Source organism: Leucopleurus acutus (assembly GCF_964270905.1).
Source record: "Leucopleurus acutus genome assembly, chromosome: 2".
NCBI lineage: Eukaryota > Metazoa > Chordata > Mammalia > Artiodactyla > Delphinidae > Leucopleurus > Leucopleurus acutus.
In genome coordinates this window covers 150,418,943-150,445,058 of record NC_139143.1, presented here as the reverse complement: position 1 = coordinate 150,445,058, position 26,116 = coordinate 150,418,943, and the positions used below count along the sequence as shown (strand labels likewise).

The following is a 26,116-nucleotide window of genomic DNA, read 5'->3' as shown; positions in this document are numbered from 1 at the left end:
GAGAATCAGATGATTTTGTGCTTCCCTGAGCTTTGCCTCTTCAAATTCTGATTTTCTTTAGTTCATATTAGGATCAAGCACTAAAGTAGTGTAAATTAACAGTGAACTGCAACATTGATACGACAGACAAATCCTAAGAAAGCACTACTTCCAAATAATTTTAAGGGCCATAGTAGACAATATTACCTTTGGATTGAACCACTAAAGTCATGTAATGAGCAGAATAGTAATGCATCCAGAATTCTCTCAATCTAGCGTGTGTATCAATATTATTTCTTTTTGGTTCATGTTTGAGAGTCTCAGCATTTCCTATAAAAAGATGGAAAAGATTATAGAAATAACTAAGTTTATTAAGTCTCCACACTGACAATGCATCCTTTGCTACTATATTTAACTAATGAAATAACCCAAGTGACTCAAAATATTGAAACAGTGTATAATAATAATAATAAGACAAAAATTCATAAGAAACAATTTCAAAGTATATTTTAACACATAAGGAATTAATCTCTAGTTGGCAATACCTTAACAACAGTAATTGCCTTAAGCTTCCTTTCTTAATAATTAGTCTACTATTAGGTTTTATCTCTTAATTATTTTAGTAATATTCTGTATAATTCTTAAAAATAAACCACATAAAGCAAGGATGACACACAAAGTGTATATAACTGTACAAACAAGCAAACAAGCAAATCATCCTTTGAATGAAGTACCATTTAGATCAACTCATTCCAGATTCTACTCTGTGGTCAAGAGGATTAATATAAGGCTATAATAACTGAATTCTAACACTAAGAAAAAGCCATAATAACTGAAATCTAACACTAAGAAAAAGCCATTATGAAAAACCAGATACCATTTAAACAGCTTAACAATTAAACAAAATTAGGTCACAGCTCAAAAGCTACTAGAGAAATTATTGCTGAATCTCTGTTGATAACTGGAAATGTCAGGTTGGGGAAGAGCACACACTTTATAACCAGATAAACAGAGGTTCAAATCCCACATCCACCACTATCATATTTAAGAAAATTAACTTCTCTGAGCCTGTTTCTTTATCTTTAAATGGAGATTATAATGGTACCAAGCTCATAACATTGTTATGATGATTGAATGGGATAATTCATGTAGTGTTAGCAGAGCATCTGGCACCCAGAAAACATTCACAAAATGTTAGGTGCTATTCCTCATATATCCAATGTTAGAGAACCAAATATAGGCATGCTGAACTACTTTCTATTTGAAAAGCTTTCTACCTACCCTAAAAGGTAAAAGGTACCTAGCTACCCTACCTTTATAACTTTCCATTCTTTATAAACTTTTCATATTCTCAATCTTCCTTAACTAGAAAACATGAAATAGATGAAGTATTTAGTATCTTACCCCAAAAAAATTTCCCCATAGGATGTCCAGGTCTAGCAAGGCTTCCAAACAACATTTCCTTTCTGTTTGCATCAGAGGGTCTTGCAAGTTGATATTCTGTCAGTTTTAAGGAAATACTTTTAATAAAATGAAATTCAGTATCTTGCTTTATTATCTGGAAATTCAAGCTTAAAGAACTGAAAGTAAGGCAGTAACAAAAATTAATTTTATGAATAAAGTGTAGTAAGACTGAAGCAGGGAAACCAATGATCTAGGACAAGTTCTATGACTTAACACATTCTCTAACTTTGGGTAGTCAATTCACCTTTCTAGAGATTTTCCCTTATTTTCAAATGAAACAGGCAGTTAATAATCTGAAGGTTATTATTGTGAGAACTAAAGTATTGCCTGCCATATCAGTAAACAAAAGATGTTGCAGCCATCAAGCCATCACATTACAGCCACAGGGACGGTGCGCCCTCAGGAAGCTCAGGATGAGAAAACATAGGATACTGGACCCAGATAGCTGCGGTGCCTATCAAAGGAATGATTTCAGTGAGCCCAGACTCTTGCATCTTCCCGTACATAGAAAAGCGCTAAATTCCTTAACTTGAGATATCTCGGTTTCTTTTATTAACAGTAATCTTCTGATGTTCCGACTACCTGGTCTTTTGTTGCAAAAAAATCCTATATATCCTAGTTCCCCCGCTTGCCTCTTTGGAACAGTTTTCTCAGCGTTATCTGAGATGCTGTGTCCCAGGCTTGAAGTCCTCAGAAAATCCGCCAAATAAAACATAACTCTCAACTTTTAGGTTGTGCATTTTTTTTCAGTCAACAGATGCTACGTCCAAGATCTTACTGATGAAAGTGCCAAGAAAATGTTAAATCAAACTCCTTACTGTCTGGGAACTTTGTCATATATATTGTTTAAATCTCCTCCAAAGCCAACTGTGTTGGTAATAAAGTATTAATGGTTAAAAACAATCACTTTGAAGTCAGAAGTATCTTGGCTAGAATCCAAGTTCTGCCATTTACTAAGCTATACAACCTTGGGAAAGTTATCTAACTTCCCTGATTCTATTTCTCATTTATAGAATGGAGTTACAAGTACCTAGCTCACAGGATTCTTATAAGAATTAAATAAGATATATTCCTTCAACAAATATTTACTGAACATCATGCAGCAGGTACTACTAAAACTAGCTGCTGGAGGCAGAAGGTTCAGAATCAAAGCGGAGGCAAGATATCAGGCTGAAGAGTTAAGAAACAATTTTTGAAAGAGCACTTCTAAGCCTCAGTTTCATTGTATGTCAAATAAGGATAATGGAGGTAATAATCATAACAATGCACATAATAAGTGCTCAATAAATGTTAGTATTTTGGGGGGGCTTCCCTCGTGGCGCAGTGGTTGAAAGTCCGCCTGCTGATGCAGGGGACACAGGTTCATGCCCCGGTCCGGGAAGTTCCCACATGCCGCGGAGCGGCTGGGCCCGTGAGCCATGGCTGTTGAACCTGCGCGTCCGAAGCCTGTGCTCCGCAACGGGAGAGACCACAACAGTGAGAGGCCCACATACCGCAAAAAAAAAAAAAAAAATGTTAGCTATTTTTTTTAATCATAGGAGTAATGGTAAGGCATTACAAATGTTTAATAAGGAGAGTAACATTATCAGATCTGGACTTCACTAAGTTCATTCTGGTTGTAAATGTGGAAGCAAAAGTATAGACAGGGAAACTGATTAGAGGCCATCACTGTTATACTTGGTAAAGAGAGTGGAAACTAAAGTGGTGACAGAAGAGATGGAAAGAAGCAAAAGTATATTCAATAAAATACTTCAGTTATAAGCCATGAAGTCTAAATCAAGGATGAGACAGCAAAAAATATATACATTTATAATTTCCATACCTGGAAAACATATGTAGTAAAAAAATATATACATAGCTTCAACAGAGTAAATTTTTTAAATCTCTGTAAAAATTATGAAGATATGGCTGTAACACAGAAGAAACAATTCCATTATTAAGGTGACAGGCTGAATAATGGCTCCCAAAGATGGCCACATCTTAATCTCCAAAACCTGTGAATGTGTTACCTTATGTGGTAAAAGGAACTTTGCAGTGTGATTAAATTAAGGATCTTGAGAAGGGGAGATTATCCTGGATTATCTGGGTCCCAATGTAATCATAGGGTCCTTAAAAGAGAGAGGTAAGAGGATCAAAGACAGAAGATATAAAGACAGAAGCAGAAGTCAGATAGCAAAGAAGATTTTACACCCATGGCTCTTCAGATAGTGAAAGGAGCCATAGTCTAGGAAAGCAGGTGGTATCTAGAAGGTGCAAAAGGCAAGGAAACAGATTATCCCTTGGAGGCTCCAAAAGGAATGCAGCCCTGAGGAAATATTTTAGACTTCTGACCTCCAAAAGTTTAAGAAAATAAATCTGTTTTTATTTTAAGCCTGAGTTTCTGGTAATTTGTTACAGCAGCAACAGAAAACTAATGGAGTAGACATAAAAACATACCTACAAAAAGTGATTTAGTACCTCCTACAACTGATAAAAATAGAGTATAAATACTGAACACTTAGAGAACACACTCAACCACTTGATTATATAAAAAAAGTCTTTGGCCATATCCTCAGTCTCAATTACTAAGGTACAATATGCAGGCAATTAAACATGCTTATGTAAAAGTATGAACAATCATTAAAATAAAGAGCTAATCATTAAAAATAATTTTTTTCTCTATAATCTTCTTTTAGCAATAAGTTAATCCCATTTTAAAACCTACCCTGTGGACATTTATGAGCTTCTGTGATTAAATGTATTCAAGAAAATTATAAAACACTGAACAGACCTATCTGCATTGTGTAAATAAATGCTTATAAATTTGTGTGTATAACCACTCCACTGAAAGATTAGACCAGAAACAGACTGTTGATGCAGGGCATGGTGATAAAGTAATGAAGGTAAAACAAGATAATAAATTAAAAACTCAGGAAAGAATCTCTTCCATAAGCAGGTGGAGAGGAATAAAGGAAAAAGAAAATGAAAAGATGATTCTACCAGGATAGCTGAACTTCCTTTCAACTCCTCTCACACTGAATGGGCCATCCAAGCATGCAGGCAACTAAAAACATGCGAATGAGATGAGAATGATAGAATAAAGACTATCACATCTGAATAGAAGAAAATAACATCTGATTATTGTGCTTTCAAAAATAGATCTCATTATTTGCAGATATTGATTTTGGAAAAAAGAAAAGCTAAGATGTATGAATATAATACTGACTTAGACCTGGCCTAGAGCTGTTAACTCTTAATGGTCTGCATACTATACACGTTAACATGCAAAACTGTTAAACATTTTGTGGTTTTAGCCAAGATAAATTTATACTGTGTTCACAATAAATATCAATATCTATCAATGTATAAATATTGAGTCTCCAAATGATCTTGTATGTTCATAGAATCTAAACTTAGCTCTTGTCTTATTTATAATATTCTGATGTCTTATAAATGCAAATAAAAGAATAATATATCATAAACAGTATGCTAAAAAGCAAAACTGGCTAATGAATACTAGTTTATTACACCAGTTAAAATTTAAAACCTCTCCCATCTCCCTAATCTCAAGTAAATCCTTCATACTTAGAAGGTTAAGTAACTAATGATATATACCTAGCTATTTATATCAGATCACAAATTGAAATCTAGGTCTCCTATCATCAAAAACAAACAAAAAAACAGAGCCTTTAGCTTAAGTTCATCTTAAACCAAAATGACTTATTGTATGTGAGTGTGTGTGTACATATCATATATCACATATGTATGTATATATATATATATTTCTGCATAATATTCAAAATATAATAAAATATATTCTGAATTAAACTTGTAAAATTAAATTAGACATTTAATCTTTCTTTTTTGGCCGCACCGCACAGCTTGTGAGATCTTAGTTTGCCGACCATGGATTGAACGTGGGCCCTGGCAGTAAAGCGCTGAATCCTACCACTGGACTGCCATGGAATTCCCTAGACGTCTAACCTTTTAAATGCCAGTTTCGACCCACTCTAGAAACTGTATAAAGAAAAACACACTTGAAAGAATTAAAGACACAGAATATAGGTCCCAAAAAGTAGGGAAGGCTTTTGGAGTTTTCCTTAGTTATTTTGGTTTTTTATGTATTCAACAAATACTTATCTGGGCCTATGAAAAAACAGACACTGTGGGTAGGCAAGTAACAAAAATGAAGAAAATAAATCCTTGATTATAAGGAGCTACTAGAACCAGGAGGAATCTAACTCCATTCCACCCTCTTTTACAAATAAATTGAGGGCCACAGTTAGTGACATTTCTATAAGTAAAACACAAGTTTGCTGACTTCAAGACAGTTCTTTCCAGCCATCTGCAGTTTATTCAGCCTAGTGAACGCAATAAGTGATTATAAGAACTAGACAATCAAGCCAAGAGGGAAAATGCTACAAAGAGAAGAACTAGTACAGAGACCTGGCCTCTTCAGCTATGCAAGCCAAGCCTAACCTATGTGAACTAGAAATCCCCCCAAGTCTACTGTTACATGTTTCTAATACTAAAATAAGGAAGCAGGGTTAATCTGCAGTGGTGCTATTTACTGGTACTTTGTAATTAAGGGATATGTGCAGCACAGTTCTCTAATGAACCTGCACCCTATAGAGACACACAGCCTTCCTTACGGTCTTCAGTATTTAAATCACAAAGATAAGAAAAACTGTCAAAAAGTAAAATTAAATGCATTTCCTGTTCAGTTTAGTTTCTTCATCCATAAACATACCACGATTGTTTTCAGAACTATAGAAACTCAACCCACAAAGCACTGACACACAGAGGCAACAAAAAATAAGCTATTTAAATATCAGAATGGTGCTTAAAATGAAGTCTCAGAGAAAATGCCTCTTCATACAAAAAGAGTATGTGAACTTTTAAAGTTTTAACACCCAGTATTAGCTTTAAGAATCAGGCTCTTATCCTGCAAAAGGTCAGTCACTGTGGTAAAACCCTCAAAAAACAAAGGCTGAAAAATCGAAAATCTACCATTCTTTGACTTATTTCAAATATATACTGAATTAGACATTTAATGGCTTCAAAAATAAACATGACATATCTATTTTAACATAGCCCTTTATAATATAAAGAGTGACAAAGAATAGTAAATGTGCTAAACGACTGGATCAATGAAGGAAAAAGCAGCAAGACATAAAGCACTTACCACTATCAACAGCTTCAACTTCCCGGTCAATTGCATCTCTGATCATTAGTGGATGGATGAAGAATTGGGCCCATCTGGAAAAAAAAAAAAAAAAACTGTTTGGTATAAGCTTTTCATCAGTCAACATCTACTTTTTTAATTAAGAAGCTTTACTAAGATGGAGATTTAGTTCATAATCATGCATATAAAACCTAAACAATACACAGCATTTCTAGATTTTAAAGTCTACAAACTACCTTTTTTCTATTATGAAATATAATACCCATACAGAAAAGTATTATATATAAAACATGGGCATATACACTATAAGGTAAACACCTGAGTGGCCACCACTCAGATCAAGAAATAGACCACTGTCAGAACTCTAGAAGAACCCAGCACCCACCTTATCCTCAGAGTTAATACCATGAATGTTACAGGTATCACTTCTCTGCTTTTCTTGATAGTTTTACCACATATATATGTATTTCTAGGCTGGTGTTTCTTGATCTTTTTTTTTTTTCCATTATCAACCCTAAGTAGCCTTTTCAGAAATTTTCTTCTAATCACTCCCCTATGACATTTTTACACACATATACAATCTGTTTACATATTTTATGTGTATCTGTGATTTTATAAATAAAAAGTATCTGAGGCCTACTTTTTTTAACTTTTTAAGTTAAATTTTTTTTTAATTTATTTATTTATTTTTGGCCGCGTTGGGTCTTCGGTGCTGCACGTGGGCTTTCTCTAGTTGCGGCGAGCGGGGTCTACTCTTCGTTGCGATGCACGGGCCTCTCATTGCAGTGGCTTCTCTTGTTGCGGAGCACGGGCTCTAGGTGCACGGGCCTCAGTAGTTGTGGCACACGGGCTCAGGAGTTGTGGCTCGCTGGCTCTAGAGCACAGGTTCAGTACTTGTGGTGCACAGGCTTAGTTGCTCCACAGAATGTGGGATCCTCTCAGACCAGGGATTGAACCTGTGTCCCCCGCATTGGCAGGCGGATTCTTAACCACTGCACCACCAGGGAAATCCCAAGTTAAAATTTTAAAGGCTATTAGTATTTCACTTAATTTTATAACTGTATTTGCTGTTTAATGTAATATATTCCTTATATAAATTGTGATGCATCAAATTACATATACAAATTAACAATTTATATAACAGCAATGCAATCAAGTTTTTAAAAAATTAAACTCATTTTTCCAACAAAACACATTGAAAAAATTAATTTCCTACAATATTTAATAAACTTTGAACTTTTGCTTGCTCTGAGAAGAAACTTTTAATTTAATTAGCTACTAGATACTCATTAAAATATTACTGACATTTTTTTCTTGTCGGTACTTAGTATAACTAATGAAGGAAATAAATAATAAAAGGAACTAAATAATGAAGGAACTAAATAATAAAACAGAATATTTTTATTTAATTCTAAAAATCAAAGTCACACACAAAAGCAGAGAGAGGATCAAACATAACATCCACAAGGCAGCCAATGGCAACCAACTGACACACACAGACCACCTCTAGTGATGACTTCAAGATCAGTCATTTGAAAGTCCTCCAATCATCTATCCACCACAATTTTGTACCCCTGACCTTGCAGACGCTCTGCATATCTTCCACAAAGTCAATGTCAGAGTAAATGGTGCTCAGGTGTATTTGAGAAAACTCAAAAAGAAATCAAACACTAAGATTTTGCAGGTAGGGTTAAGCTTTGGAGGGCCACAAACCATTATAATATCAAATGTTTTTTCACCTTCAAGACCAATTTTTGCCACCAAAAGAAACAGTATGAAGCCTGCCAAGAATGCATGTTCTAGACAATATAGGTTCATTTTGAACTTCATATAAATGGATATATAGTGATTTATTTAACTCAACACTCTTTTTAGTAGTCATTCATGATGCTACATGTGGCTGTGAATCATTTATTTTCATTGCAGTAGAATATTCCACTGCATGAATTTATTCATCCATTCTACTGCTGGTGGACATTTGGGCTGGTTCTGGGTTTGAACCATTACAAACAATGCTGCCGTAAACATTCTTATAAATATGTACCACAGCACATGTGCACAAGTTTGTCTAAATATATATCTGAGAAAGGAACTCCTAGGTAATAGTATATGCATCCTATGTTCTACATCACTAGGTAATAATCAAACTTTTCCAAAGTGATTGTGCCCATCTACACTTGCATCAGATCATCCTCCAATCCTCTACAACATCACCCTCACTTGGTATTGTCAGACTAAAATTTTCTGCAACTTTTAGGAGGATAGTTAAATCTCATAATGGTTTTAATTTACATTTTCCTGATTGAACATTTCATATATTTATTAATAATCTGAATTTCTTATCTTGTAAAATGCCTGTTTAAGGGTTTTTTTCTATTGGGTTGTATTTTTCTTATTGTTCATAATAATATATATATAATTATCCATTTATATGATATTATCATATATAAATTATGTTACATACAATTACATATATAATCTAATAATTAAATCTCTGGTAGTTATTCTAAATATAAGTCCTCTGTTAGTTACATGTGTTGCAAATATATTCTCCCACTTTATACTTGCTTTTTTCATACTCTATGTTATCTTTAGATGAACATAACGTACTATCATTTTTCTTTATGTTTTGTTTTTGCATCTTGTTTGATAATCCTTACCTAAGGCTAAAGTCAAGCTTACCTATAAAACTTTTAATTGTACTTTTCACTTTTTGGTCTATAATCCACATAGAATTGATTTTTTTGTGCATGTTGTGAGATAGGGAGTCAATTTTGGTTTTGCCTTTATAGAAGCCCAACTGTCTCGGCACCATTTTTTTTAAAAAGCCCTTTCACCACTGCTCCATAATGCTCCTATCAAAAATGAAGTGTCCACATATGTGTTGGTCTATTTCCATTCCAAGAAATATCCTGTTCCATCATCTCTTTGTCTAGCCCTCTGCTAACACCCCAATGTCCTAATTACAAAACAAATCTTAATATCTAGTAGGTCAAGTCCTGCTACCTTGTTATTTGTCCAATTCAAAAGTATCTTGTCTATACTTAGCCCTCTGCATTTCCTTATAAATCTTAGAGTTAGCTTGTTTATTTAAGACTAAGTAAATCTTCTGAGATTATGGTTGCGATATCAATGAATCTGTACATTAAATAGGAAGATTAATGTCACTAAAAGAAAAAAAAGGCTTCAGGGAATTCCCTGGTGGTCCAGTGGTTAGGACTCCGGAGCTTCCAATGCAGGGAGCACAGGTTCGATCCCTGGTTGGGGAACTAGGATCCTGCATGCCGTGCAGCATGGCCAAAATCAAAACAAAACAAAAAAACAAGGCTTCAAATCCATGAATAGTATTTCTCTCAATTTATTTAGGTCTTTTTAAATATCTCACAATAAGGTTTTAATATATTCTCCATGAAGAGGTCTCACACATAATTTTGGGGATGATTCTTGAGTGTCTGATTATTTGTGTAGCTTTTATAAACTTTTTTTAAATTTTAATTTCTAACTGTTGCTGATACATAGAAGTTGTACTTTTATATGTTAAACATAGTATCATTTTTATCATTTTTAATTTTTGCATATCAAGCTATCTTACTAAATTCTGTTAATGTTACTAATTTTTATATGTAGAAGATTTTAGATTTTCTATGTTCACAATCATATCATATGCTTTGACAGTTGTGTATTTTGCTTATTTTTCTTTCTTGCCTAATATAATAGAATGATGAACAGAAGCGATCACAACCCGTATCTCTGTCTTGTTCCTGATCTCAACTTGGAATCTTTCAAGGTTTCACCATTAAATATAAGGTTTGGTTTAAACTATCAAATATCATATTGAGAAAGCTGCCTTATACTCTATTTGCTAAGAGCATCTTTGTGAATAGATACTGAATTTCACCATGTAATTTTTTTCTACATATACTGAGACATGGTTTTTCTCCTTCAATCTGACAATGCGATGAACAGCACTGATTTTCTGTTAACCCTACCTCATATTTCTAAGATGACCCCAACTCAGTACTGCTATATCAGCCTTTTTGTGAATCTGGTCTATATTTTTTCTTATATTATACTTTCTTAAATCAAGGTCATGCTACCTTCATAAATGAGGGAGGAATTATTTCTTCCTTCAATTTTTTGTACGACTCTAAACAAGTTTATTTTTGAGAAGTTTTTATTACTAATTTTTTAATGATTATAAGAGTATGAAAACTTTTAAATTATAATTTCTCTTATGTGGGTTTTATAAATAATATTACTAAGAATTTGTGAACGCCATCTAGTTTTTTCATTTACTGGAATAGGTTGTTCAAAATACCTTATTGTATTTTCAATATCTGCCAATGTCTTAATTCTTTTCCATTCCTGATATTTGCACATACTCTTCTTTTTCCCTGACCAGTCTCATGAAATGTTTACCTATTTTGTCAGTTTTTTCAAACCAACATTTAGCTTTCTTGAAACTATCATATGTATATTGTTTCTACTGAGGAATAATTCACATACCACAAAATGCCCTTTTAAAGTACATAATTAAAGGGATTTTACTACATTCACAGAATTGTGTAAACATTACCACTGTCTAATTTCAGAAATTTTTCATTAACCCAAAAATAAACTCTGTACCCATTAACGGTCATTCCCCATTTCCTCATCCCTCCAGCCCCCGGCAAGCACTAATCTGCTTTTGGTCTCTATGGATTTGCCTATTTTGGACATTTCATATAAATGGAATCATACACTATGGGGCTTTCTGCATCTGGCCTCTTTCTCTTAGCATAACGTTTTCAAGATTCATTCATGTTGTATTACTTACCAGGACTTCATTCCCTTATTATTGCCAAGTAATATTCCTTTGTATGGATGTGCTACATTTTGTTTATCCATTCATCAGTGGATTGACATTTAGGTTGTTTCCACTTTTGACCTATTATATATAACACTGCTACTAACACTCATGTAGAAGTTTTTGTGTAGATATATGTTTTCAATTCTGTAGAGTATGTATACTAAGAGTGGAACTTTTGGGTCATATGGTAACTCTACGTTTAACTTTTGAGGAAGTTTTCTAACTACATTTTCTAACACCGCTGAACCACCAGCAATGTACGAAAGTTCCAATTTATCCACACATTCACCAATAATTGTAAATGTTCTTCTTTTCAAAGTGGTATCTCATTGAAGTTTTTTTTCTAATTGAAGTATAGTTGATTTACAATGTTGATTTCTGCATACAGCACAGTGACTCAGTTATACATATTCTTTTCCATTCTGATTTATCACAGGATATTGAACATAGTTCCCTGTGCTATAAAGTAGGACCTTGTTGTTTATTCATTCTATGTATACTAGTTTGCATTTGCTAATCCCAAACTCCCAATCCTTCCCTCCCCCACCCTCCTACCCCTTGGCAACCACAAGTTTGTTCTCTATGTCTGTGTGTCTGTTTCTGTTTCATAGATATGTTCATTTGTGTACTATTTTAGATTCCACATATAAGTGATATCACATGGTATTTGTCTTTCTCTTTCTTACTTCACTTAGTAATGATATTGCTGCAAATGGCATTGTTTCATTCTTTTTTATGGCTGAGTAATATTCCATTGTATATACATACCACATCTTCTTTATCCATTCATCTGTAGATGGACATTTAGGTTGCTTCCATGTCTTGGCTATTGTAAACAGTGCTGCTATGAACACTGGGGTGCATGTATCTTTTCAAATTAGTTTTTGTCTTTTCCGGATATATGCCCAGGAGTGGGATTGCTGGATCATATGGTAACTCTATTTTTAGTTTTTTGAGGAACTGCCATAATGTTTTCCATAGGTGGTGGGAATTTATATTCCCACCAACAGTGTAAGAGGGTTCCCTTTTCTCCATACCTCTCCAACATTTATTATTTGTTGACTTTTTAATGATGGCTATTCTGACCAGTGTGAGGTGGTATCTCATTGTAGTTTTGACTTTCATTTTCCTAGTGACTAAGATGTTGAGCATATTTTCATGTGCTTATTGGCCACCTGAATATTTTCTTTGGAGAAATGTCTTATTCAAATCGTTTGCCCATTTTAAAACTGGGTTATTTGTTTTCTTATTGTTGAAACTAAAAGTTTTATATATATTCTGGATACTAGCACCTTAGCAGATAGATGATTTGTAAGTATTTTCTTCCATGCTGTGAGTTGTCTTTTCACTTTCTTCATAGGACCCTTTAAAGCAAAAAAGTGTTTAATTTCAGTGGAGTCCAGTTTATCTAGTTTTTCCTTTGTTGCTTCTGCTTTTGATGTCATACCTGAAAAACTATTGCCAAGTCCAAGGTTACGAAGATTTATGCCTATGTTCTCTTTAGAGTTTTATAGTTTTTGCTCTTACACTTAAGCATATGTCTCAATTTGTTAATATTTGTATATGGTATGAACAAAGGATCCAACGTCATTCTTTTGCATGTGGATATCCAGTTGTCACAGTAGCATTTGTTGAAAAACTATTCTTTCCCATTGAATTGCCTTGGCACCCTTGCAACTGACAATAAATGTAATGGTTTATTTCTGGAGCCTCAATTCTATTCCACTGAAGTATATGTCTATTCTTATGCCAGTATCATGTTGCCTTGATTACTGTAGATTTGAGTAAGTTTTGAAACTGGGAGTATGAGTCCTTTAACTTTGTTCTTTTTCAAGATAATTTTGGCTATTCTTGGTCTCTTCCTTTCCATATGAATTTTAGAATCAGCTCATCAATTTCTTTAAAAAAGACAGCTGAAATTTTGATAAGGACTAAGTTGAATCTGTAGACCAATTTGGGATGTATTGTCATCTTAACAATATTAAGCCTTGTAATCTATGAACATGGGATGGCTTTCCATTAATTTAATTTGTTCTTTAATTTCTTTCCAAAAAATTTTTGTGGCTTTCCACAAACAACTCTTGCACTTCTTTTGTTAAATTTATTCCTAAGTATTTTATTCTTTTTAATGCTATTGTACAAGGAATTTTCTCTTAATTTCATTTTTGTATTTTTCATTGCTAGTGTATAAAAATACAACTGATTTTTGTACAATGATCTTGATCCTGCAACCTTGTTGAACTTGATATTAGCTCTAATAGTTCATTTGTGGACTCTGTAGGATTATCCATATACAATGAGTTCCTATTATTTGTGGTAGTTATGTTTTCTAAAGTTGTCATGACTGCTGAATTAGCGAGTATTGAATGACTGTCCTAGGAGCAATACACATACACAGATTATGATCTTAAATCCTAAAGGTATCTCATTCTAGTTGATTCTCTTTTCTTTATTTCACAAAAGAGAAAATGAGGTTCAGAAGTGTTAAGGAAACTGCCTGAGGCCACTTCCCCAGTGGGTACCAGAGTTGGGACTCAAACTCCATAGAACTGGCTCCAGAGCCAGAGCTTCTCTTACTATATTGTACTGTCCCTTATCCTCTGGTCATTTCTGTATGAAAGCTGAAACAAAAAGGTAGAGTGTTGCCTTTTTCAACCTCAGCTGAGAAGGTGTGTGTCAGGCAACTCAAATTTTTCACAACAATTTTCAAATTTTTTCCCAAATTTTTCACATGTCCATGAATGACTAGAAAAGCACTGCAAGTATTCATTTTGGAGTTACAAATAAATTTTAGTGAGTAGGTGAATTCTCCACAAATAATGAGAATCATCTGTACAAGATTATGCCATCTGCAAATAGAGATAGTTTGACTTCTTTTCGAATCTGCATGATTTTATTTCATTTTCATGTCTAACTGCTCTAGCTAAAACCTCCACTACAATGTTGAATAGAGGTGGACAGGGCTGATATCTTGATCCTAATCTTTGGGGAAATGCTTTCAACCTTTCACCATTAAGTATGATGTTAGTTGTGGGTTATTCAGATACCCTTTATCAGGTTGAGGAAGTTCCCTTTTATTCTTAGTTTATCAAGTGTTTTATAATGAGAGGGTGCTGGATTCTGTTAAATGTTTTTTCTGTTTATATTGAGATGAATTTTGGAATGTGTTTTTGTCCTTTCTTCTATTAATATGGCATATTATGTTGATTGGGTTTTGTATGGTGAACTAACCTCGCAATCCTGGGATAAATCCCACCTGGATTGTGCATAATCCTTTTTATATGTTGCTGGATTCAGTTTTGTGGTCTTGTTGAGGATTTCTGCATCTCTATTCATAACAGATACTAGTCTGTAGTTTTCTTGTGCAATGATTGTCTAGTTTTGATATCAGAGTAATACCGGCTTCATAGAATGATTTAGGAAGTGTCCCTCCTCTTCTATATTTTGGAAGAATTTATGAAGCATTAGTGTTAATTCTTTAAATGTTTGGTAGAATTCACCAATGAAGTCACCTGGGTCTATACTTTTCATTTGGTAAATTCTTGATTACTCATCCAATCTCTCATTACAGGTCTATGCAGATTTTCTGTCTTCTTATGTCAGTTTCAATAGTTTTGTGTCTTTCTAGAAATTTGTCCATTTCGTCTCAGTTATCTATTTGTTGGCATAAAATAGTTCATAATATTCTATTATACTCTTTTTTATTTTGGTTAAGATCATACTAATGTTCACTCTCATTCCTCATTTTAATAATCTGAGCCTTCCTTTTTCTTGGTTAGTCTAGCCAAAAGTTTGTCAATTTTGTTCATCTTTTCAAATAACCAACTGTTGGTTTTATCTTCTATTGTTTTTCTATTCCCTATTTATTTCCACTCAAATTTTTATTATGTCCTTCCTTCTGCTTACTTGGGTTTAGATTGCTCTTCTTTGCCTTGTTAATTAAGATGGAAGTTTAGGGTCACTTGAGATCTTTTTTAATGGAGGTGTTTACAGTTATAAATTTCCCTCTGAGCACTGGTTTTGATGCATCCCATAATTTTTGTATGTTGTTTTCATTAGTCTCTATTTTTTAAATTTCCCTTGTGATTTCTTTTTTGATCCATTGATTATTTAGGGTAAGGTTGTTTAATTTCTACAGATTTGTGAAATTTCCCAAATTTCCTTCTGTTACTGATTTCTGATTTCATTACATTATAGCTAGAGAACATACTCTGTATAATTTCATCCTTTCAAATTTACTAGGAATAAATTTATTTTATGACCTAATATATATCTATGCTGGAGAAAAATACATGCTGCACTTAAGAAGAATGTGTATTTTGCTGATTTGGGGTGAAGTGTTCTGTAGACGTCTAGTTAGTTTATACTCTTGTTCATGTCTTCTGTTTCTTGTTGATCTACCTAGTTTGTTCTATCCTTTATTGAAAGTGGGATATTTACATTTGCAACTATTATTATTTGTGTATTTTTCCCCTCAATTCTGTCAGTTTTTGCTTTATGTATTTTGAGGTTCCTTTGAAAGATGAACTTATGTTTATAACTGTTATACCTTCTTGATGAACTGACCCTTTTATCATTACAAAATTCCCTTGTCTCTAGTAAAAAGTTTCATCTTAAAGTCTTATTTTGTCAGATATTAGTTCAATCACTCCAGCTCCCTTTTAATTACTATTTGTATGTATATCTTTTTTCATCTTCTTATTGCCAACCTATTGGTGTATTTTAATCTAAAGTGTGTCTCTTACAGACAGCATTTATAGCTGACGCATGTTTCTTTCCCCAGTCTGCCAGTACCTTGTCTTTTAATTGAAATGCTTAACCTGTTTACACTTAATTACTGATAAGACAGGATTTATATCTTCCTTTGCTATCTGTTTACTGTAAGTCTTATGTCTTTTTTCCCCTCTATTCCTCCATTGCTGACTTCTTTTTGTTAAAATAGATATTTTCTAGAGTACCATTTAAATTCCCTTGCCATTTCTTTTACTATATTTTTTGAGTTATTTTCTTAACTAACATCTTAACTTATAACAATCCATTTTGAATTAATACCAACTTAACTTCAGTAGTATACAAAAACTTCGCTCCCATATACCTGTTCTCTCTCCCTTCCTTTGTGTTATTATTGCCATACAAATGATGTCTTTATACATTACATACCTATCAACAGATTTATAATTTTTGCTTTATACAGTTAGTTATCTTTTAAATCAGATAGGAAAAAATTACAAAAAGTATATTTATACTTTCTTTTATATTTACCTATATAGTTACCTTTACCAGTATGCTTTATTTCTTCATGTGGATTTGAGCGTCCTTTCATTTCAGTCTGAAGGACTCCATCCATCTAGTATGTCATATAGAGAAGATCTGCTAATGACAAACTTAAAATTTGGTTTTTAACTCATCTGAGATTGTCTTAATTTCTCCATTAAGAAGGATATTTTTGCTGGATATAAAATACGTGGTTTGTAGTCTTTTTCTTTCAGCACTTTGAATGTGTCATACCATTGCCTTCTTGCCTCCATGATTTCTGATGAGAAAGCACCTGTTTACCTTATTGAGATTAACTTTTATGAAAAAAGCTGCTCTTCTCTTGCGACTTTCAATATTCTTTTTACATTTGGCTTCTGACAGCTTGATTATAATGTGTCTTATTGTGAATGTCGTTGTTGTGAATACCACTGTGTTTATCCTTCTGGAAATCCTTGAGTTGCTTGAATGTGTAGATTTTGGTCTTTTATCAAATTTGGAAAGAGTTTGGCTATTATACTTTCAAGAATACTTTCTAACCTTTTCTCATTTCCTTTTGGAACACCTATGATACACATGTTAGTATGCTTGACGGTGTCCCACAGATCTCTGAGGCTCTGTTTATTTTTCTTCATTCCTTTTCTTTATTTCTGTTCCTCAGACTGGACAATCCCAACTAACCTTTCTTCAAGTTTGTTTACTCTTTCCTCAGCTAACTCAAGTCTTCTGTTGAGCCCTTCTAGTTAATTTTTCATTTGAGTTGTACTTCTCAACTCCAGAATTTCTATTTGGTTCTATTTAATAATTTGTATCTCTTTATTGATGTTCTCTATTTAGTAAGACATCATTCTCATATTTTCCTTTAGTTCTTAGACAGTTTTCTTTAGCTCTTTGAACATAATTAAAATAGGTGATTTAGGGTAAAGAAGATGTGGCACATATATACAATGGAATATTACTCAGCCATAAAAAGAAATGAAATTGAGTTATTTGTAGTGAGGTGGATGGATCTAGAGTCTGTCATACACAGTGAAGTCAGAAAGAGAAAAACAAATACCATATGCTAACACATATATATGGAATCTAAAAAAAAAATGTTTCTGAAGAACCTATGGGCAGGACAGGAATAAAGACGCAATCTAGAGAATGGACTTGAGGACACGGGGAGGGGGTAGGGTAAGTGGGGACGAAGTAAGAGAGTGGCATGGACTTATATATACTACCAAATGTAAAAGTGCTAGTGGGAAGCAGCCACATAGCACAGGGAAATCAGATTAGTGCTTTGTGACCACCTAGAGGGGTGGGATAGGGAGGGTGGGAGGGAGATGCAAGAGGGAGGAGATATGGGGATATATGTATATGTATAGCTGATTCACTTTGTTATAAAGCAGAAACTAACACACCATTGTAAAGCAATTATATGCCAATAAAGATGTTAGAAAAAAAAAAAAGGTGATTTAAAGTTTTTGCCTAGTAACTCCAGAATCTGGGCCTTCTTAGGGACAGTTTCTATTGACTACTGTTTTTCTGGTGTTCAGCCATACTTTCTGCATCCCTCATAACTTTCTGTTGAAAACAACATTTTAAATAATATAATGTGGCAACTCCGTAAATCAAGATTCTCCTCCCTCCTCAGGGTTTGTTATTATTGCTGTTTGCTGTTCTTACTGTTTATATATTTAGTACCTTTCTTAAACTAATTCTGTAAAGTCCATATTCTTTGGCAAGTACAACCACTGCTTGGTTAGCTTAGTGATAATCTTTGGTTGAGGAGAGATTTCATTAAATGCCTTGCCAAGGGGTTGTCTGTGCATATTGGGGGATGCTTTCAACATTCAGTCAAGCAGTTTACAACTCTGCCTTAGCCATCACATCCTGCTTGCCCAGAGACTCAAGGTCAACCATGGTGACAGCTTAAGGCATTCTTAGGTCTTTCTTGAGCATGCACACAGCCCTGGACATGACACAGCTATATGCACATATGTGACCTTCAAAATTTCCAGGAATATACTGGAGCTTTTCAAAGCCCCTTAGGATGTATCATTTTCCAGTTTTTCCTTTTAAGCTTTTTGAATAGCCTATTTGTTTGCCCCAACTGTTATCCACTGCCTCAGGTAGTCATAAAGGTAAACAACTTCCATCCAAATGGTTTCAACAAATGCCTCCAGAGAAAGATTTCTGCAAATGGGTGAGCTCCCAGTCAGGCCAAATACATAAAAATCCATGAATGGTGGTTCCCAGGAAATTACCAGACAGGTCAAATAATAAAGATTCTCCAGAATGATGTTTTTAGAGAGCTCTAAATCCATCCAGCCCCCTTCAGTGGCTGCTAGACTGCTGTTTTTTACTGAGATTGTGGGACCTCTTTGTTTTCGAGACTACTGTAGAGCTGGGTAGAGGGCAATGGAAATAGGGCAAGTTAAAATGCCACAAAACTCACTGTTCTTAGTAAGATTTAGTCACTCACTTGAATGAATACTCCTTGGATTGTTGCAAGCTTTTGGTTATTTCCAGAGTTCTGAAAAAGTTGATTTTGACAATTTTTGGCAATGTTCTCATTGCTTTTATAGAGGAGGGGCTTTTTGGAGGTCCTATTTCACCATTCTTCTGAGGTCAGTCTGCTTTTTATTTCATTTATTTTCATCACTTCTTTCTTCTTTCTTTGGGCATACTTTGCTGGTCTTACTCAGACTTCCTGAGATTGATCAGCTCATTAATTTTAAGCCATTCTTCTTTTCTAGCATATACATTTAAGATTATATATTTCCCTCTAAGTACTACTATAGCTGCATCCCACAACTTTTGTTCTATAATATTTTTATAATTCAGTATAAAATACTTTCTAATTTCTGATATGCTTTCATCTTTTACCCAGGTGTTTCTTAGAAATATATTTAATTTCCAAACATAAGGCAATGTTCTAGTCGGCTTTCTGCTTCTGATTTCTAGCTAAAATTTAACTGTACACTGTGTTCAGAAGACATAATTAATATGGTTTCAATGCTTTGAAATTTGAGACTGAACTTGTGGCTTAAAATAGGGTCAACTGAAAAAATTTTGTAGTTGGAAAGTGTTAATTAAGCATTCTGTATACACCTATGAAAAAAAGTGGTAATCCTTTTGTTATAATCTTCTACATCCTTATTGATTTTACAGTTGTTCTATCAATTACTGAGAAAGGGGTGTTAAATCTCCCACTGCAGTTGGTTACTTGTTCATTGGTCTTTATATATGATTTACTGTGAGGCTATGTTAGTAGATGTGTTCAAACTGGAAATAATTATGTCTTCCTAGTTAAGTTTTATCAATATGAAGTGAGCCTTTTGAGCAACAGTAATATTTTTTCCAAGCCTTACATCTAAGTCTTGAAAACTATTCGATTGGGTTTTTAAAAATCCAGTCTAACAATGTTTAATTGGAAATTAATCCACTTACATTTAATGAGAATTACTGCTATATATGGATCAACATCTACCTCCATCCTACTTTGTACTGCTTCTCCCACTTGTTCTGTCTCTCCTACTACTTTTTCTTTGAATTTATTATTAAAAAGAATTATTCCAAATGTTTTCCCTGTACTGGTTTGGAATTTTTACGCTCAAATTGTGTTCTTTTAGAAGTTACCCTTGAAAATATTACATGTATCCTTTTAACTTATCAATGTCTAATGTTAATCAATACCTTAGAAAAATACCTTTTTCTCCATCATCATTATTCCTGATTGATATGTTATTGTTGTTTTAATTCTGTATACTTTTTAAGTTTTTTAATTACTGTTTTAAGTAATCAATGTTCATTTATATTTATTCACATAAAATGACTTTCATTGTTCTTCTATCTTTTTTTGCATCTCTGATCTGCATTTTCCTTCTGCCTGAAAGAAATTCTTTAAATTTCCTTTGGTAAGTTGGCTGGTGGCACACACTCTCAATTGTGTGTCTAAAGGTCTATTTTACAATCATTCTTAAAAGATATTTTTTGCTTGGTGTAGAATTTGTGGTTGGTAGTTATTTTCTTTCAGGCTATTACAGATATCCCACTATCTTTTTTTTTTTTTTTTTTGCGGTACTTGGGCCTCTCACTGTTGTGGCCTCTCCCGTTGCGGAGCGCAGGCTCCGGATGCGCAGGCTCTGGACGCGCAGCCTCAGCGGCCATGGCTCACGGGCCTAGCCGCTCCGCGGCATGTGGGAACTTACCGGACCAGGGCACGAACCCGTGTCCCCTGCATCGGCAGGCGGACTCTCAACCACTGCGCCACCAGGGAAGCACCCCCACTATCTTTTAGCTTCCACTAGTGCTGTTGAAAAGTCATCCATCAGACTAACTAATATGACTTTGAAGGAGTTCTGCCCTTCCATCTTGCAAAGATTTTCTATATTTGGTTTTCTGTAGTCACTGTATCTTTCTATATGTGGATGTCTTTTAATATACACTTTTGGAATTAGTTAAACTTCTTTAACGTCTGATTTGATGTTCTGGAAATTTTCCAGTGACCAAACCTTCAAGTATTTTGTCTACTCTATCTTTCTCTCCTCTCCTTCTAGGACCCCAGGTAAATACATATTTGACATTTTCACTCTATCCACTATGCACCTTTTCCTTTTTTTCTGTACCTTTCATCTTTTTTCTCTTCATACTGTATTAGGGATTTCTTTTGGTCTATCTTCCAATTCACAAATTCTATCTTCATCTATAGCTACTCTTTTCTTAAACTTGTCCATTGGGTTTCAATTTCAATTATCATGTCTCAGTTCAAAATGCTCTTTCTTTTTTTTATATTTCAAACCCCATAGGTCACATTTTATAGTTTCCTATGCCTTGCAACTGTATTCAAACTTGTCCCTTATTTCTTTAAAACTGAATCGTTTTTGTAATCGTACATTCCAATCTCTAAGATTTCTAAGGCATTAAAAGTCTTTTTCTGTTTTCTGTTCTCATTCATGTTGTCTTGTTTTGTTGTGAGCCTGCTTATGTGTGACTGAATGCTGGTCACTCTACTTGAAAAATTGTTTATAGGAGTAATGTAAAGCATAAAATAAAGGTATTTTCCTTTTGAGAGGATTTGTGTTTGCTTCTCTTGGGCATCAGAGAACACTACCAGCTCTGGACCATGTTAAATCACAATCAAGGCTTAAGGTTTGCTAGACAACTCAGGCATTTTGAAAGCAGGCTGTAATTCCTCAGGATGGCTAATCCATTTCTTCAACCTGAGGGTGATGCCTTCTGGAGTCCCAGTTTATCATGAGAAGGGCATCCTGTTAGACATCCCACCATATGAACATCCTGGGCTTTGATAATTCTTGCTCTTGCCCTGAAATACTGATAAACCAAAGTTCAAATTTACTGAAATTAGCAAATGCCACCGAGGCAAAAGCAGCTTCCATTCTCATTTACTTACTAAAAATTCAGTCATCTCCTCAACTTTTTATTTAAATGACTCAAGATACTGATAAACAATGTGACCTGTGAAGGAATTGGATTTTAGTGACTTATTAAAAAATACTGGCACTTAATCCACGCTATATAAGAGTCCTTTGAAAATGATCCAAAGACTTTTTATTCCTTACTAACTGTAGAAGTGTAATATTTTCATATTTATTATAGTATAGGCAATGCTTAATGCTCTACCACTATCTACCATTTATGGCATGAATTCATGGTTTGATATTCTTATTTATTTCTCCTATTAAGCAGTAGCATTCTTCTTATTAATTCTGATAGGTTCTTTTTCTTTTAAGTAGAAATAATCTATAATAAATGTGTAAATATCTTTTGATTTCCTGAAGTAGTTCTTAGATTTCAAATACATAGAATTTCTTAAGAAGAAATGAAACAAGTTCTTTAACTAGACTTTATACCAAGTTTCATCATCTCTGAGGTGGTCAGGATTTATTCAACATATCCCTTGCCTATTCTTTTTTCCAATGAAGTGGATTTTTTCCTTCTTTATATCTGGATATAACCAAATACAAAGTCATGAGAATTCAACTTGTCTACTGCTTAAGTTTTCTTCACACATAAAGACCTGTTTCGATGTTGTGAAACTTGCAAGCTGAAAACTTTGAAACAAGAGCAAACATGCAGTCATCCTAAAAGTATTCCTAATTTTCTCATGGCTTTTTTTTTTCTTTTTGGCCGTGCGGCATGTGGGATCTTAGTTCCCCAACCAGGGATTGAACCTGCACCCCCTGAAGTGGAAGCATGGAGTCTTAACCACTGGACGGCCAGGAAAGTTCCAGAGTATTCCTAACTTTCTAAGTTTATAGAAAAGATAAATTTGGGCATCATTTGCATTGCCTTTGTTAATTTCTTTTGTCTCTATTCTTTCGTTTGTTATTTGGGAATTAAATGTTTAATTAGAGAAACACTGAGATCAAATATATGTGCTATAAACATGTCCTTAAGTATATGATTAAAAAAGAGCTATAGGGCTTCCCTGGTGGCGCAGTGGTTGAGAGTCCGCCTGCCAATGCAGGGGACGCGGGTTCGTGCCCCGGTCCGGGAGGGTCCCACGTGCCGCGGAGCGGCTGGGCCCGTGAGCCATGGCCGCTGAGACTGCGCGTCCGGAGCCTGTGCTCCGCGATGGGAGAGGCCACAACAGTGAGAGGCCTGCGTAGCGAAAAAAAAAAAAAAAAAAAAAGAGCTATAAACTAGTTCACTGAATGCAAGTAGACAGCCATATTTTAGATTAATGAAGAAAAACCGCTAAGTTGTATCCTATTATAAATATTGTCATCAAAGTAATTGTATCAATTTTAATGGAATTTTGGCATTGTTTTAGGAAAAAAAGTTGTTAACTTGGGGGTTCAAGAACACATAAAGGGGCTTCCCTGGTGGCACAGTGGTTGAGAGTCCGCCTGCCGATGCAGGGGACAAGGGTTCGTGCCCCGGTCCGGGAAGATCCCACATGCCACGGAGCGTCTGGGCCCGTGAGCCATGGCCGCTGAGCCTGCGCGTCCGGAGCCTGTGCTCCGCAACGGGAGAGGCCACAACAGTGAGAGGCCCGCGTACCGCAAAAAAAAAAAAAAAAAAGGAAAAGAAAAGAAGAACACATAAAATATTTATTTCATTGAAAATAATGGTATATGCTTTCAACTTACAGGAATTTACCTAAAAGTTTTCTCAGGGTCAAATTAATCTCTTAAGGGATGAGACAATTTCTTTAAGAAAACTGGACCTTTGTCATGTTTTGAGATTTTTTTTTTGCCATTTCTGTTTTGATTTTATGGCATTTTTTTCTATTAAAGAAAAACTGTGTTAATTCATTCAAGAAATATCAAGTATCTGCCAAATTCTTGATGCTGGAGATATATCAACAAAAAATAGTCCAAAATTTCTGCCCTCAGGGCTTACATTATACTGGTCAAACTTGAGATTTCTTTTTTTTATATTTCAATCTTATATTTATCTAGATTTTGGTATAAAGTGATTCCTTTTTTTCCAGCGTAGGCTTTGGTTTACAACCTTGTGATAGCAAAGCTCTACTAATGCCCTGACATAAACTTTCTAGAAGACAATTTTGCAGTGAGTATCAGAAGTTCTTTTAAAAAAAGCTTTAAAAATATTCATGAAAATAGACAGAAATTTCACTCCTTAGAACTTAACTAAAAGAAATAATTAAGGATGTACACAAAGATTAGGATATTCATCATAGCATTACAATACTAGAAAACTGGAAACAATTCAACTGTCCAATAATATGTGACTGGCTGAACAGATTATGGTACTTCTATATAATATGAATCATAAACAATCACTTAAAATCATGCTTTATAAATTATAAAATTATATGTAAAAGTGATATACCTTGTTTAAAAATATGAAAAGATATGAACAAGCTGATCCCATATACGAGTATAGATAGCTATATTCCAAAATATCAATCACGGTTAACTCTAGATTATGAAATTGGGAGCAATCTTATCTCTTTTTGCTTCTCTGTTTTTCCATATTTTCTACTAAATTAGAAAATAACAATTGCAATAATGAGTCAATAGAGACTATGTTATGTACAAAACTCAAAAGGTGTTTAAAGGGCTTCAGTTTAATCTTTAAAACAAAGACTAAGGATTACAAAACAAGAGCCAAGGCGTATTTATAATTTGCTCTTTTCTCCAAATAAAGTATTGTGACAATTCTACAGAATTAGAACACTGCTCGAAAAGAAATACCATAGAATAATGCCCAATATTTCCAATTGTAAGGTGGCATTAGATAATCAAAATAAAAATACATTTTGAGTTAATTACCTATCCAGGGCTTCTTTGAAGTACTTCCTCTGGACATCAAACTGAAAGACTGTACGTTCACAATCCGTTGAAGCATTATCACTACCCCCATGTTTCTTCAGGAAGGCGTCAAACCCATTCTCATCTGGATATTTCAAACTACCCATGAATACCACTAAGTGGAAAGAACACAAAGTCACAGAACACAAAGATACAGACAATGTTTTTATTAACAAGGATGAAATTTCTCATATGCAGAAAAAAAGAAAAAGAAGAAAATATGTCATGAACAATGGTTACGTCTGGATAATACTTTCTTCATTACACTTCTGTTTTTGTAATTTTCTATAACGTTCATATATTACTTTTATTCTCAAAGCCTAAACATTTTATTTTTAATGAAAGAAATACATAATTTATTTGTGAAAAGGTTAAAATGTAAACACAGACATATAAGCAGATTAATTTCTACTGTAAAATCTCATTAGAAGTTTACCCTCAAGTATTGAATAGCTTAGAAAACCAAAACACAAAAAAATGAGTAATTTAAGTATCATAACTGTATAGCATTCACAAAGGTTTTACTTGGGTACATTCATAATTAAACTGAAGATTTTCTGTTTTATTTTGATATTAATCATGCCTTTTTATTTTCTGTATTTCTGATGCTTTGACATCTTGAGGCCTTGCCAGCCCTGGAAGAGACTGCCCCTCCCAAGGCTACAGACTAAATTCCTAGAGGTTAGCAATTTTCTCCTGATTTGTTGGGCTTCCTGTACCTGAATAATAAAACCTACATTTTAAAATAGTTTTCTAAGTGGTTTCACTCTAATCTTCAAAATAAGTGCACTCAAGGAGATTAAAATTAAGTCTTCCCCTATGATATCCACTAACATTTTTTCTTAGTTTTTCTCTTATTAAACAAATTATAATTCTACCAAACCAGTTACTTATCTTTGAAATCATTTCATTCAAATTTAGAGGGAAAAACACACCCGGGAATGATATTTTACAAAGATCTTACTGTGCTCCAAAAAGTGTGCCAGCCCTGGCAGGTCATCTGGATCAGCAAAACTCCCAACGCCAACACAAAGAGCCGCTGCAGACTGGAGTAAGTAGAACACATACAAATAAACAGTGAGTCAATCCTAAAGGAATATTATCATCTCATTTTAAAGA

The 26,116-nt window shown here is 34.2% G+C and overlaps 1 protein-coding gene across 3 annotated transcripts in view; it reads right to left on the bottom strand.

Annotated features, from left to right (window-relative positions):
• NRDC (nardilysin convertase) overlaps nucleotides 1-26,116 on the bottom strand; it is a 90,920-nt gene that overhangs the window by 38,666 nt on the left and 26,138 nt on the right. For all 3 annotated transcript variants that reach the window (XM_082834098.1, XM_082834097.1, XM_082834096.1), the window contains 5 exons: nucleotides 25,962-26,043; nucleotides 24,959-25,112; nucleotides 6,608-6,681; nucleotides 1,384-1,479; nucleotides 187-309 (listed from right to left, as the gene is read on the bottom strand). In XM_082834098.1, coding sequence (XP_082690224.1) covers nucleotides 187-309; nucleotides 1,384-1,479; nucleotides 6,608-6,681; nucleotides 24,959-25,112; nucleotides 25,962-26,043 — 529 coding nt within the window. The remainder of the gene's footprint in view (nucleotides 1-186; nucleotides 310-1,383; nucleotides 1,480-6,607; nucleotides 6,682-24,958; nucleotides 25,113-25,961; nucleotides 26,044-26,116) is intronic.